The 13,654-nt window shown below is 39.3% G+C and overlaps 1 protein-coding gene across 3 annotated transcripts in view; it reads right to left on the bottom strand.

The window, feature by feature from the left end:
• NFKB1 (nuclear factor kappa B subunit 1) overlaps positions 1 to 13,654 on the bottom strand; it is a 398,216-nt gene that overhangs the window by 318,240 nt on the left and 66,322 nt on the right. For all 3 annotated transcript variants that reach the window (XM_086961580.1, XM_086961582.1, XM_086961581.1), the window contains exon 2: positions 8,902 to 8,953. In XM_086961580.1, coding sequence (XP_086817706.1) covers positions 8,902 to 8,946 — 45 coding nt within the window. In that variant the 5' untranslated portion in view covers positions 8,947 to 8,953. The remainder of the gene's footprint in view (positions 1 to 8,901; positions 8,954 to 13,654) is intronic.

Here is a 13,654-nt window from a genome sequence, read left to right on the forward strand (position 1 = left end):
TTACTTTGCTAAAAGACTTATTCATTGGTTTAAAATGGAAGAGTTGTGGAAGTAATGTGTGGACACCAACATCATAATTAGGAAAGCAAAAGGGGACCCACTCAGCCACAGAGCAAAGCCAAAATATGATGTGCAACTCCACACCCCTTAAAAAGCATGGTCAAAGTAATTAGTCTCAACGTAAGAGGTCCTAATTGCTCGACTAAACAGCTAGTGATTCTTAACCTGATGTCTTTAGAGGATGGGATATGTTTGCTTTAATACACCTACTTAATGAAGAAGATTGGACAAGATTGAAATCCAAATGGTTCTACAGACAATATTTTGCCTCTTGCTCTAACAATTCATGAGTGGTTGCTAAACGTCAAAGTAAAGAACACAGGAGAAAATAATACAGCAGTGGGCAAGTAACGATGGCCTTCCATTGCCTCCCTCATTCAGATAAGGAATAATATACTCTTGTAATACAGGGCAGAAAAGGTACATGATGAATGCAATAGCAGAGGCACTTGCTGAAATACAACAAGACATCATTATAGGAGGTAACAAACATTGTTGGCGATAGTACATTAGACAGGCAAGGGCAAAGGTCCATACAACTGGGGCACTCTCCACTGAAAGCGCAATACTGTGAAACAAAAAATGTTATTGACATCCACTATGCTTCCACCTCAGGAAGCCTTTTTTATCATCATGAAAACAACCCCTTTAAATCCACCCTCAGTCGCCTTCAAGTTAGCCCTACATCACCTCAAAAAGATTGTCAAACCCCAATCCAATGACCCTTGTTACACCTAAAACCTTAACTCCATAGAAATAATCAGGAAACTCAAGAAATGTGTTGATGCTCCAATTCTCCCAAGTACCTTCAATCAATGCTTATTGAAAACAATCACTACAATAACTCACTCACAACCTAATCCCAATTTCAGATAAAAAGAAAATAATCTAATGTGTATCACTCTTTTAACCACCAAACACACCATGTTTAATAATATTCTCCTCTATGAACACTTACCTGAGCAATTTATGCATGCCTCCATGCATACTCCCTCCCAGAACTTCTTTCACACACTTAACTCAGAAGATCTGTACACCGTTTTCTTAATCTTTTCAGGCCACCTTAAACAAGGACTATATTGCCATTCCCACCCTCAAGTCCATCGCTCCAACTGCCCTTTTTCCCATTATCAACATCTCTCTTTGTACCAGTACCTTCTCCTTTCTATTGAAAACTATTTACATGCCCCCTCTACTCAACCTTGACACTGGTGGTCTCTTCAATCACGAGTCCATCATCCATATTCAATTACATGGCAAGAACATCAAATGAGCTGTGGCAATACAACACTAAACAATGGACTCTCACATTTTCTAAATGGCTATCAATGCAGCACTCTACAAACTCACCCTTTTATCGAAAATACGTTTTAAAGTTCAGAGAGGCATTGCGGACTTCTGATACTTTTTGATCTCTGAGCGCTCTTCAAAACAATCAACCATCAAGGTCTTCTCGAAATCTTTATCCATCATATGGTTTTTCTAACACCATCTTGACAAAGAGATATCACTAAGTACATATAGACTACTCCAAATATTCTTTTAACACAGCCAACCACAAAGTCCAAAATGCTCAATCCCTGCACAAATGTGATTCCGTTTATATATTAAGTCATTTAGCGTCCTTTATCGTCCTACTAGCACAGCAGAATGTAGTTGACACACAACTGTTATGTTAATTAACACCAACAAACAACATTCAGGGATTACTGCCCTTCCAGGACACCACACAAATGTGGATGGCAGCAATGTACCTAAAGCTGAACCATACAGACCTGATTTTGTTCTCATTAACAGTGGCAATCTTCAAGAAAATATTTGATACTCGTCCAATTCAACGCAGCGTCACTGTTTCTGTCAAAACAATTTGCTTGCCTTCAATGTGATCTAGGAGTCTTTCCTAAAGCACGATGAAACACCTAGTAGCAGATCAACATCTTCGCCAAGATCAAACCTTTCCTCACAAATTACTATTGCCACTCATTGATGCCGGCTCTTTTTCGTATAAACTTGGAGGGAGTAATTTTGTAGTCAGACTACAAACAAAAACACACCAAACTAAAAGCGAAGTTCCATAGAGCATTGATCACAGGACAATGCAAATGTGCGAACATCACCCACACACTCAAGGTTCTCCTTATTCCCCCACCAGCTGGCAATCTGCATCATTTACAAAGTTATTCCCAAGCAAAATCTTTTCAAAAAATGTAAGATCCTGGGCCACACCCTAACCAATAGAACAAGCATTTGCAATGCAATAGGTCTCGCATTTACGCAAGTTTGAGCTATTGACATTTCAAATAACAATGCCTTTTATTTTTGTTTTTAAAACAAATAAGAGGCATTGTCATTTATAATGCCAATAGCTCAAACTTGCATAAATGCGGCACCTATTGAATTGCAAACGCTTGTTTTATGTGGGACAGAGAGAAGGACTCCTTTGCGTAACAGTTGAAAAAAGGATAGGCGATTTGGGAGGGCCATACATAACATAAATTATACATGGGTAAAATCAGTCTTAGGGGGATGTTATTCACCTTTGGTTTCTGAGTCACATTTGTAGACAACTTGAGCTATTACATGCCACTCAGAACCCCTTGGTGTAAATATCCCTGTAATTCACTGTTGCCCATTTATAGTTCAATATATTCTGTTTGTGTATTTGTGTACAGTGCCACTGCACTAGAAGGTAATTTGAATGCCTTACACAAAACCGTAGTTCCATATGAGCAATATGTTTACAAAGAACAATTTAAATTCGACAAACAGGATAGGGTGTGAAACTGAGGTGGGAAAGAGAAGGTTAAAAGGCATGTGGCCCAGCAAGATGTATTAAAATAGAAAATGGGAGAGGATATTAGGAAGGGGGAGATGCAGAGAGTGGTAAGGAATTATGGAAAAGAAGGGGCAAGAAGAAACGGGGCAAGCAAATAGTTAATCAAGAAAAATACCCCAAAAGATTAAAGTCAGACACATTGACAATCGGAATGATAGAGTAGGTCAGATTGTTGCTTAAGTATCTTCTGAAACAGGAAATTCTTAAATCCTCTCCAGAAAGGCATTGTGTCAGGAGTCATTCATAGTTTGATCGGAACAGAGTTCCATAAGGTAGGTGCAGATCCTCAGAAGGTGTGTTTGGGTTAGCCTCAATCTGAAATTTGGTAATTCAAAAGTGGGCATGTTCTTGTTTCAAGAGAGTTTGTGAGCCCCCAGAGACAATCAGATAAGTTGCACAGATTGAATAAGCGAAGGGTTTCGAGCCTGAGAGAACAAAGCTTCAACTGAATCCAAGCTCGTTATGGGTTCTCACAATGCTGATGCTGGACTGATGTCTTGCAATTTTTGTGCTATGTTAACATTCCTTTGTGCTTATATGAAGATTCTCTTTTTGCTACATCCATGTTTCTTTGTGTGTCGACATCCAGTATATTGTGAGCCTCACTTCCAGTCCTGTTTGAAGGACCCTGCTGCTGCTACTTCAGATCTGGGTCCTCGATTTACAGATAATAAGAGAGAATAAACATATTTTCTCTGTGAATGGTTCAACTGATGCAGCAAACAAGAGGGCAACAAGGACCAAACCCTACATGTCTTGTTTAAGATGTTTGAGAATCTATAGCTCAACCAGTCAAATGCTTTCTAAGTATTTAGGGGGTTAGAAGGGGCAGTATTCTTATCTTTTCTATTATGTCTAATACAGTTTGGTGTTGTCACTGTCTTGTCTGTTGCTTAAATCTTGAGTGATCCTGATCATTCAGGTGGGGAATGACTGGCTCAATCATAATAGATCATTTCTTCAACCACGCAACATCTAAATTCAGTAAGGCGATTGGTCTTAATCATCTGTTGTTACTTTGGTCTTTACACTGCTTAGCAAAGATAAATACTGTTATCTTGGACATTACTGGACTGACTGCTCTAATTAAAAAAAATGTTAAGTCCCACCACCAGATTACTTCAGGGAGTACATTATATAAAAGCAAGTGGTGAAATGTATGGGCGAGGTGCTTTATTAATTTTCAATATTCTGAGAATACAATGAGCATATTTACTTTAGTAATCGGAGACTATACTATAATTTTATGTTGGTCCAATACGTTTGTCTTAGTTATGTATGCATCCGGTGACAATAAATTTGTGTCATAGAGTTTGATAAAATGTCTTGAACTGTTTTATTTTGTTGGTTTACATTAAATTGTTGAACCCACCTACCAGTCAGTTTTAATTTCTTTACTATGAGAAGCGACATCTTTGTCATTTTGTTCACTTTCCAACAGAACCTGTGCCAAGACCCTTCGATCTCATTGTGTCCAGTCTCTCATGATTTGTGATGAATAACAGCTCGTCATTTAGACTGTACTCTTGCTTATAGGTGCAGTTTGATATTGGTGATTTGAAAAAAAATCTGAATGTTAATTGTTCCTAGAGTAGGTGCCAATTCTGTTGTTACCCACCTCTAGTCTCATCTCCCCTTTGCAATTCGCTACAGTCATTCCCTCCACCACAAGGAGCAAACTTCTGCCTTTAATCTTTAGGCTTTCCCTCTTTTACCCCTGCAGCTTACAGCCTGCTCTGTTCATATTAGTCATCTCTCAATTATTACACTCCACTAAGGCTGCTTCTGAACCACTCTTGTTTTATTATCAACTGCCTTCCTTTGTTAAAATGTGGTTCTTTGTAAAGGGTTAACATTAGCCCGCTTGTTCCTCCAATGTACACATACAGACATTTCCTCGGTTGAGATGCACTTTGACAAGTCTACCTAGCCACCGTGGGTAAGCTGGTGCATGGAGGTATGTTTGAACACTTTTCTGACATTTATATCCAATATGTGTTATTGGAGCCACTTAAACCTACCTATTAGGAAAGGGAATTATGCTGACGGGGAAGATGTCTAAAATATACACTTAGTGAATATAGATCAGACTATCTGTTTAGTTACTGGCTTTGTAGCAGTATTCGGTAATAGAGCGGACCAGCCCACAAATAGTCATTCCTGTTGAGTGCCATCCAGTCGAAATTGCATCATTTATTGCAAGGCAATGAAGGAAAAAGATCATTCCTGGAACAATTACCTGCTAAAATGAAAACTCAATTTAAAAATCACCTTAAGGATTTCAAAACAAATAACCATTTCTTCACTTCTGAACAATGGTGTTTTTCTAATGTGACGAACAGAAATAGGGTTTACTTTTATGGTTCATCCCGATTTTCCTGAGGAAGCAAAGCTGTGTGAGGTGAGACGGTTACTGAAGTAAAGTTGATTTTAGGAATGCTGAAAGACTGTAAATTCTAATAGACCACTTTCTCAGTCAGCCGAGGAAAATTGATTATTTATAATATTACCAAAAGCAGATAGACTTAGTTTTAGGGCCTATTTGTATTGGGGTCCAGTGGCAACTGAAGCTCTCACCAATGGGTGAGCTGCTATTGATATCTTAAATTCAGCTGATTTGTCCAGCGAATCAAAATTTTACTTTTTCAATGTTGAGCTTATTTACCAACAGTTTTCAGTTTCTTCATGGGTATGCTTATTGAGCTGCAAAATGCAAAACAATCGAACGTTTTCATAAATACTGTAACATTTCATTTTTAGGTCGGAAATAGAGCAGGTATGCCTTGCAAGCTTCATGTCTTACAATAAAATCATGAATACAAAATTATTACAGATAGAGAACGGCTGTTAGTAAGCCCTCTTCTTCCACTTTTCTTTTAAAGTGTCATTTACATTTTGCCTATATCAGCAGACAGCAAGGGCCAACGGGTCAGCCCATTTCAGCCAATATTTGCGTTGCACTTCGAGTGGTTGCACTTCCCTAATCCACATTCACATCCACCAAAAAAGAAGCATATTTCAGTGCTAGGGTTGGTGGGCCACTTTTTAAAGTTTAAAATTGCCTCCTTTTCTTTCTTTCTTTTTAAAAAATACTCTTTTCTTTGTCAGTGCAATGTAGGTCTCCCGTACAGACAACTTGAGCAGCCTGCTGTAGAAGACCTATTGATAAAAATACAATACACACCGAGTGGCGTTTGAGTTCTCCCTTGCTCATGAGTGGATGGCTTTCTGTCTGGCTCTGTGGCCTGCTCCTTATTAAATGGCTACCCCTCTATTCTTGTGTTTATTCCACCCCTGGAGCATTGCATCTTTCCAGACAGAATGTGAGAGGACTACTTATGTATTTCTCTTTTAACACTCCAATGAAGTGCATCACTTTTCATACTCTGTTTCATCTCCGCCCCTCCACTACAAAACTTTGTTTCCTTATTACCGTACTTCAGCAGACATACATTGCAACACGCTGCTAGCTTCTGGCTATTTGCTCACATGCTTTACATATATTACATTACACAGATTAATCTTCTTATTGAATATGTGACAGTGGTTTCAAACTCACAGTTCAGATAAAAGACGCTCAACAGTGAATTATTTCCTGCAATATGCAGTGCTGAATTCATTTGCAAGATATTTACCTTCCCTAAACAAATAAAAAATCTAAATAGAAGTGCAGCACAACACTGGTAAAAAAAAAAGAAAATGCTTTCACAATGACAGTGCTGCTCTAAGAGCATTAATCTGCACACCTGACAAGGTCACCCTTACAGGCCCATATTAGATGCAAACATCCATCAATGAATCATCCCCAGTGTATGAAAATAAAGATGATAAAAGCAAAAAACCCTGTCATTAATAAATTCCACTATTCATTCCACCTTGTACTTTATCTTCTTTCTTTATAAATATTTTGTTAAAACTACTCTATAGTATCATAATACTGTAAGAGAAGAGCACATTTTATAATGTCCTTTTTAATTTCCTTACAATGGGTTTGCATATAAAATTTGAGTTAGAATAATACACACTGCTGCATAAGACACATTTTAAATATTAGCACAGTCCCCAACAAAAACACACATACAAAAAAGGTTAACTTAAGAATAAAGTATAATTAAAAAAATCCTTTTGTTCATTCATTACCACTAATGTGCACGCACCTGCAGCCGCCTTCCGCTGGCTTTTGTTATAATTTAACAAAAATCAATCCAAAATGGCCTTCCATGTGTGGCTGTGTGTGTAGACGCATATGTAACCATATTAAAATATTTTTCGTCAACCTATAAAAAAAAATCAGTGCAAGATGGCCATTTGTGTGCGAGCATGTGTGGTCATGCACAGTGGCCATCTTGCAATTGTTTTTCTATACATTGACCGAAATGAATTCCAAGATGGAGGTCTGTACTTCCCCAGGCATGCATGGAAGGTCATCTTGGAAAGATTCTGGCTATTCAGTAGGCTGAAGAAAGCAAGTATAGACAAAGCCAATAGATCTGTGTCCTCATGTTGAAGGCACGAACTACTGGCTTTGTCATTTAAATTTTTTTGGGGGGGGGGTCTGGGAGTTCCCAATACAGTACTTACCGGACTGGTCACTTGCCATACTTCTGCTTAAACTGCGCCTTAAACATGCAGCTACTGCTAGGGCAGCTATCTTTTGAAATCTTTTCTTTCATTTATTTTTTTTGTGTGCCTTTTTCAGTGCTTCTTTTTCTTGGCAGGTCTGGTAGCTCCCCACACAGTGCTACCAGGCAGCGTGATCACCACACTGCCATTTGCAGTGTGCTGCAAGCATCAACGGGACCACTGTTTTAGCAAGTCATCTTTGAATGGTGTTGTCAATACTTTAATATTCCTTTCAAGATAGCTACCATGTTTAAACCCAACATGCCTTCCACCCTGGTACAACAACACAGTATGCAAAATGCCATTCTTAGATAGCCAAACAGTGCTATTTTTACCAGATGGCCATCTTGTAATTAAATTGTGTATAGTGCATCACTGTTTTTCCCTTCAAGAGGCTCCTAAATATGGTGACCATTTTGGAATGTTAAGCAATGATAAGGAATGGACAATATTACACAGAGATAGCTGTGCGCTGCAATGATTTATTTTTTAGCTTCTTATTTTGCAAGCATATGCTCACCACCTTTACACTGGGACACTGTTGCTTTACTTCTTTTCATTTCTGCTGTATAAGTTTGCAAAACACTGCAGGTGTGCCAAGGTCAGACCTACTGGCTTTATCAATGCTTGCGGTATTAAAGACAGAATTGTACAACATTCATTTCAGTACATATTAATAACCCTCCTCACCAGTAGTTGGCTAAGGAGTAAAAACTAAGGTATTCATTACTGGAAACCATCATTCAGGCTCCTCATTTATCACTTAATGAGGAGAGGGCTAACAATGGGAAGTGAAGTGTAAGAAGGAGGGTGGGAGCAGATATGTCCTAAATTAAAACTGTGCAGGTGAGTATTTTGCAGTATTGTGCCAAGATTCTACACACGAGTGTTAAATTCAAAGATGTTAAATTTGAGATTCGTGGGTCCTGCAAGCTGGTGTCAGTACTTTTCTGGTCACCAAAAAAGAGAACATCAACGTGTAGCTACTTGTAGAGAAGTACATAAAGTGCATATGGCCCTTAGATCCACTACAGAATTATAGACCTGCATGAAATTGTGTGCATTGCAGTTTTTGGTAGCATTTAATTTTTTATCTAGTCACTTTATCTATCACGTAAAGCTGCTGCTGATAAAGTGATAAACAGTGAAAATGGCGTGTAATACCCAACTGGACATCTTGATGAAATACTAACACTCTAGGACATTTTTCGTAAAATTTCCTTGTTGCCTACAAAAAGCAGGAACATAGTAGGACTTAAAGAAAAATTAAACAAACATCAATTGAGAGTATTTGACTATGCATAACTATATACCTCTACGTAGAATAAATCAAGCAACAAAACTGCCTCAGGAGATTCTTAAAGAAATTGAACAATACTTACATTGTGTGAATGCGGCATATCCATGTAGCCACCCCCTCCAGCCATTTTGCCACTGCAATGAAAAATTTTAAAAAACATAAATACAAGATTACATCAGCTTGCATCAGAATATATTGCAAGATGAGAGGCAGTGGGGGCTCCCGCACAACAAAAGTGGAGGGGGTGAAAGGGGAAGGAAAGGGAGGAATGAGGGTAAAAGTAAAATATACAACAAAAAAAACATACCATCGCTGCTCCGACGCCAACAGCAGCCTCGTGCTTCACTCCTGGCAGTCCCTGGGAAGGCAAGGGCTGCCCAGCCAATCCAGACGCTGCTCTCATGCTATGAGACCACTGTCAGGATTGGTCCGAGTGGCCTGGTCTGCCGCTTGGACACTGCCTCGGAGCCTGCTGATTTTCTCCAACCTGGCTGTGAACACAGCTGGGTTGGAGACATAGATATGGGCATGTCTGTTTGGCCGGCTCAAGACGGTGGGCCAAATTTACATGAACACTACTAAGCGCCCACCACGCCTTCCTGTCATGGCCCAGCCCCGCTCCACACACATGCTCCGCCAGCCAACGCCCCTCACAGAAAAATAAAATTATACTATTGCTTTAATATCATTTTATTTTTCTGTGATGGACTTTGACCAGTGGAGCAATGCTACTCCGCCACACAGGAGGAGCCGTCCCTGACATAGGCACTATTAATGTCTTAATTCTTGACTTATTGCATTAGCGGTAAACGGCCTTTAAATCTTTCAAACCTGAAAGGAAACACTAGCAAATGCTTGCTCTTTCTTTACTTTCAAGTCCAGAAAGAGAACGACCCATACTCCAGTAATCTGCATACAGGCTCCTGTTACTTCCTGTTGTTTGCTGCTCGTCTGGAAAAAGACATTTCATTGTTCTTCATAAAGGGGACATTTTAGTTACTTACTCAACGTTGCAGAGTTTATTGTGATATTTATACAAAATTCTTTGCATCAATTGTGTTCTGGATCACTGGAATCTCTAGCACAGCTGTTCTTAACCTGTGGTCCATGGAGCCCTAAGGCTTCACAACACCAACCCTAAAGGTCCTGATTATTTAGAACATTAAATAAATAATATTGGCAGATATACCCCCCTCCCTCCCCCCCAAGATAATTACAGCTTCTAAAGGACGATGGGTTGGAAGATTGCAAAGTAGGGAGGACTATGCAGTGGAAATTGTAAGGAGAAGTAACACACAGCACCTTTCAGTCCGTGTACAGGTTTGTGCACACAATAAATCAAGTGTTCAGCACACGAGAGAAGATTTTTTACACCAGGAGCACGAACACTTTTACTGAATTGGGAAACAAATGATTAAAGTGGGATTTGCAAGCACTTAACGAGTTAGGTGATTATCTGCGTCGTGAGAAATGAACTCTGTGAACTTTGTGGAATGCGGGAGGCAACGCTCTATAATTGAATACTTTTCTCCTCCCTCTGCCAGTGGTTTTAAAGAGGATCGGGCGCCATGATTATGCTAGTACAGGACTACCATCTCAGTGCCATTAAAAGAAACTATGCCCCGTTTTCAAAATGATTTTCCTGTGCCTTTAAAATTCAGCATTGTATTTACCAGCTTTACCCAGTTATTTTGCATGTGTAGGGGTTCAGATATGAGTATCCGACACTGGTCTATGATATTTCACCGGAGGACCTAATTTCTTAGTTTACTCACTAGTGGGTCACTGGTTACAAATACACAAGCACAATGTTTTATTTTTATATACCAATGACACATAGTTTGTTATTTATTTATACATGTATACGAAAGAAGCTACACTGGTATCTGTCTTTTATGTCTATTCATCACGTAGACTGCTGTAGAGTAGTGTATTTAAGTGAATTTGAAATGGCGCCCGTTGTGTGAAAAAGGCCGGTCTTGCGTCCGAAACGCGTTACCTGCAACCCATCTCATTTACATAAAGATCTGCGATGGGAATCCATGCTGTGTCAGTCCTGTTTCCTTGGGAGGGGCAGGTTTTGAATATATATATATGCACACTCAGAGGTAAGGAAAGTTAGCCAGAACTTTTAATACCGCAACACCGCTACGCGTTTCGACACCGTTGTGTCTTGATCACGCCATGATGGCGTGATCAAGACACCACGGTGTCGAAACGCGTAGCGGTGTTGCGGTATTAAAAGTTCTGGCTAACTTTCCTTACCTCTGAGTGTGCATTTTTCTGAAGAAAAAAGACTGCAAATTAATAAACCGGCAGCGGTTCTATCCGGCTGTTGCACCAACCGACATGGGATGTTTTCCAATGAAGAACCAGTGACCGAGTGGATTGATATATATATATATATATATATGTATATATATATATATATATATATATATGTATATATATATATATATATATATATATATATATATATATATATATATATATATATATATACATATATATATATATATATATATATATATATACATATATATATAGCAAAATCCCTCCAAAGAAATGAAAGGCGGAGGCCTCAGTGGGGAACAAACGGAGCACACTTTATTTCACATCATTACTTCAGGCAAATGCATTTCGGCGTGGTGTGCCTTCGTCAGCGCCCAGTGGAAGCAAGAAAAGGGGGTAAGTGTCCACACCTGTAGATTGTCCCGCTGCTGTTAGAATGGCTACTCCTCCCATAATAGGTCCACCTCTTGTAGAGCGCACAGTAGGTACACAAACTACGAGACCCAGAATGCAGTAATCCGGCTCTGGGTCTCGAGGCGACGCAGCAATGTGGAATGCCTCTGAGCAGGACGGTGTGCGCTGTTCTTTCCTGTCCCCACACATTGAAAACAAGAGTCTCCTTCTGTCCCCACAACCGCATCACCCTCTTAGCTCAAGTGTTATTTCCGTGGGGGCTGGCAGCATTGCCATTAGCCCAATGCGAGGAGCCATGTCCTCGTCATCACTTCTCCGACCTGAGCTTCGAGGTGGGCAAAGACGATGTCAATACCTTGACTGAAACAGAATGCCGAAGCAGATGCCAGAAAAAGTCTAAGCCTCTTGTAGAATGCGTGGGCCTCCCAACGCGCCTCTGGCAAGCGCGATAAACATCCAGCAAAATCCCTCCAAAGAAATGAAAGGCGGAGGCCTCAGTGTACACATATATATACATACATATATATATATATATATATATATATATATATATATATATATATATATATATATATATATATATATATATATATATATATATATATATATATATATATATATATATATATATTTTTTTTTTTTCATTTTCGCCCAATTATGCCAATCTAACTATGGGGTGGTACGAACAAAACGAAGCCTGGAAAGTAGAACATTATGCATGGAAAGAGAAAACAATCTTATGGGTCAAGTTCATTGACGACCTACTCATAATTTGGGATGGTGAAACATCTGACTTCTGAAAAATATTTCGAAAGGTTAAACAACACCTCTACTAACCTAAAATTCACCTACGAAATAAGCAGCAAGCGAGTGGTATTCTTAGACACAGAAATTTATGTGGAAAATAATCATCTGGAAACCACCCTTCATCGTAAAAAAACGGCAACCAACTCCATTTTACATGGACAAAGTTTCCACGATGTAAAACTGAAAAACAGTATCCCCTACGGGGAATTTCTCTGCCTCAAGAGAAACTGTTCTCAACAGTCAGAATTCCAGCAAAACAGCATACGAACCACAGAGAGGTTCCATACCAGAAAATATCCCCCCAAGACAATACAAAAATGTCTCATAAAAGTGATTGAAACAAACAGAAACGACATCCTACACAAAGTAAAAGACAAACAAAAAGATAACAAGATCAGACTCATAACATCTTACAATGCGGAAAAACAGACACTGATCAAAATAATCAAAAAACACTGGGCTATATTACGCGCAGATCAGACCCTAGCGCCAATCATCAGAACATACCCTAACATTTCATTCCGGAGAGCCAAAAACCTGGGAGACCAGCTAGTGCACAGCCACTTCCAGGACAAACCGCAACACACCTGGTTACATCGGAAAGGCTTCTGGCCTTGCAAGCATTGCAAGGTTTGTAAGATAGCAGCAGCCACCAGGGATATAGAAATGGATGGAGGAAAACTGTGGAGGATCAAACAACATCTAACATGCAAAAGCACGTTTGTCGTATACATGGTAATGTGCCCTTGTGCCAAAAGATACAATGGCAGCACCATCTTTGAGGCAAAAAAACGGATCCTCGAACACACAAGAGCCACCACCCACGGAGATCAGTCAAACGCATTTGCCAAACACATGAGTCTATACCATGACAACAATTGGGAAAATCTCAAATTCTGCGTCATTGACCAACTAGCGGACACAGAAAGGGGAGGCGATCGAAGGAAATCCCTGAGACAAAAGGAATCGCGACATCATCGCATTCAGGACCCTGGAGCCAAGAGGTTTAAATCAATCAGAAGAGTTATATGTACATTTATAAAAAGAACATGAAGGAATAACTTGCTCACCAGAGAGAGCATAAATCAATGGTTTGTTCATTAACTGTTATACAAATCTCACTAGAGAGAATGAAACGGAAATTAATGGTAACTTCATTGGACAGTAAATTATATTCCAAGAAATTAAAATGTAAATATTCCTTCTTGACTTATTGTAAAACGCTACAAGCTTGCTATCCCATTCCAATGTCATTCTGAACCAGAGCTATTCTTAACACACAGAACACAGATGCAAACTACGTTTCCCATAATGCATTTGCA

Source organism: Lissotriton vulgaris, chromosome 3_1 (assembly GCF_964263255.1).
Source record: "Lissotriton vulgaris chromosome 3_1, aLisVul1.2, whole genome shotgun sequence".
Classification (NCBI taxonomy): domain Eukaryota; kingdom Metazoa; phylum Chordata; class Amphibia; order Caudata; family Salamandridae; genus Lissotriton; species Lissotriton vulgaris.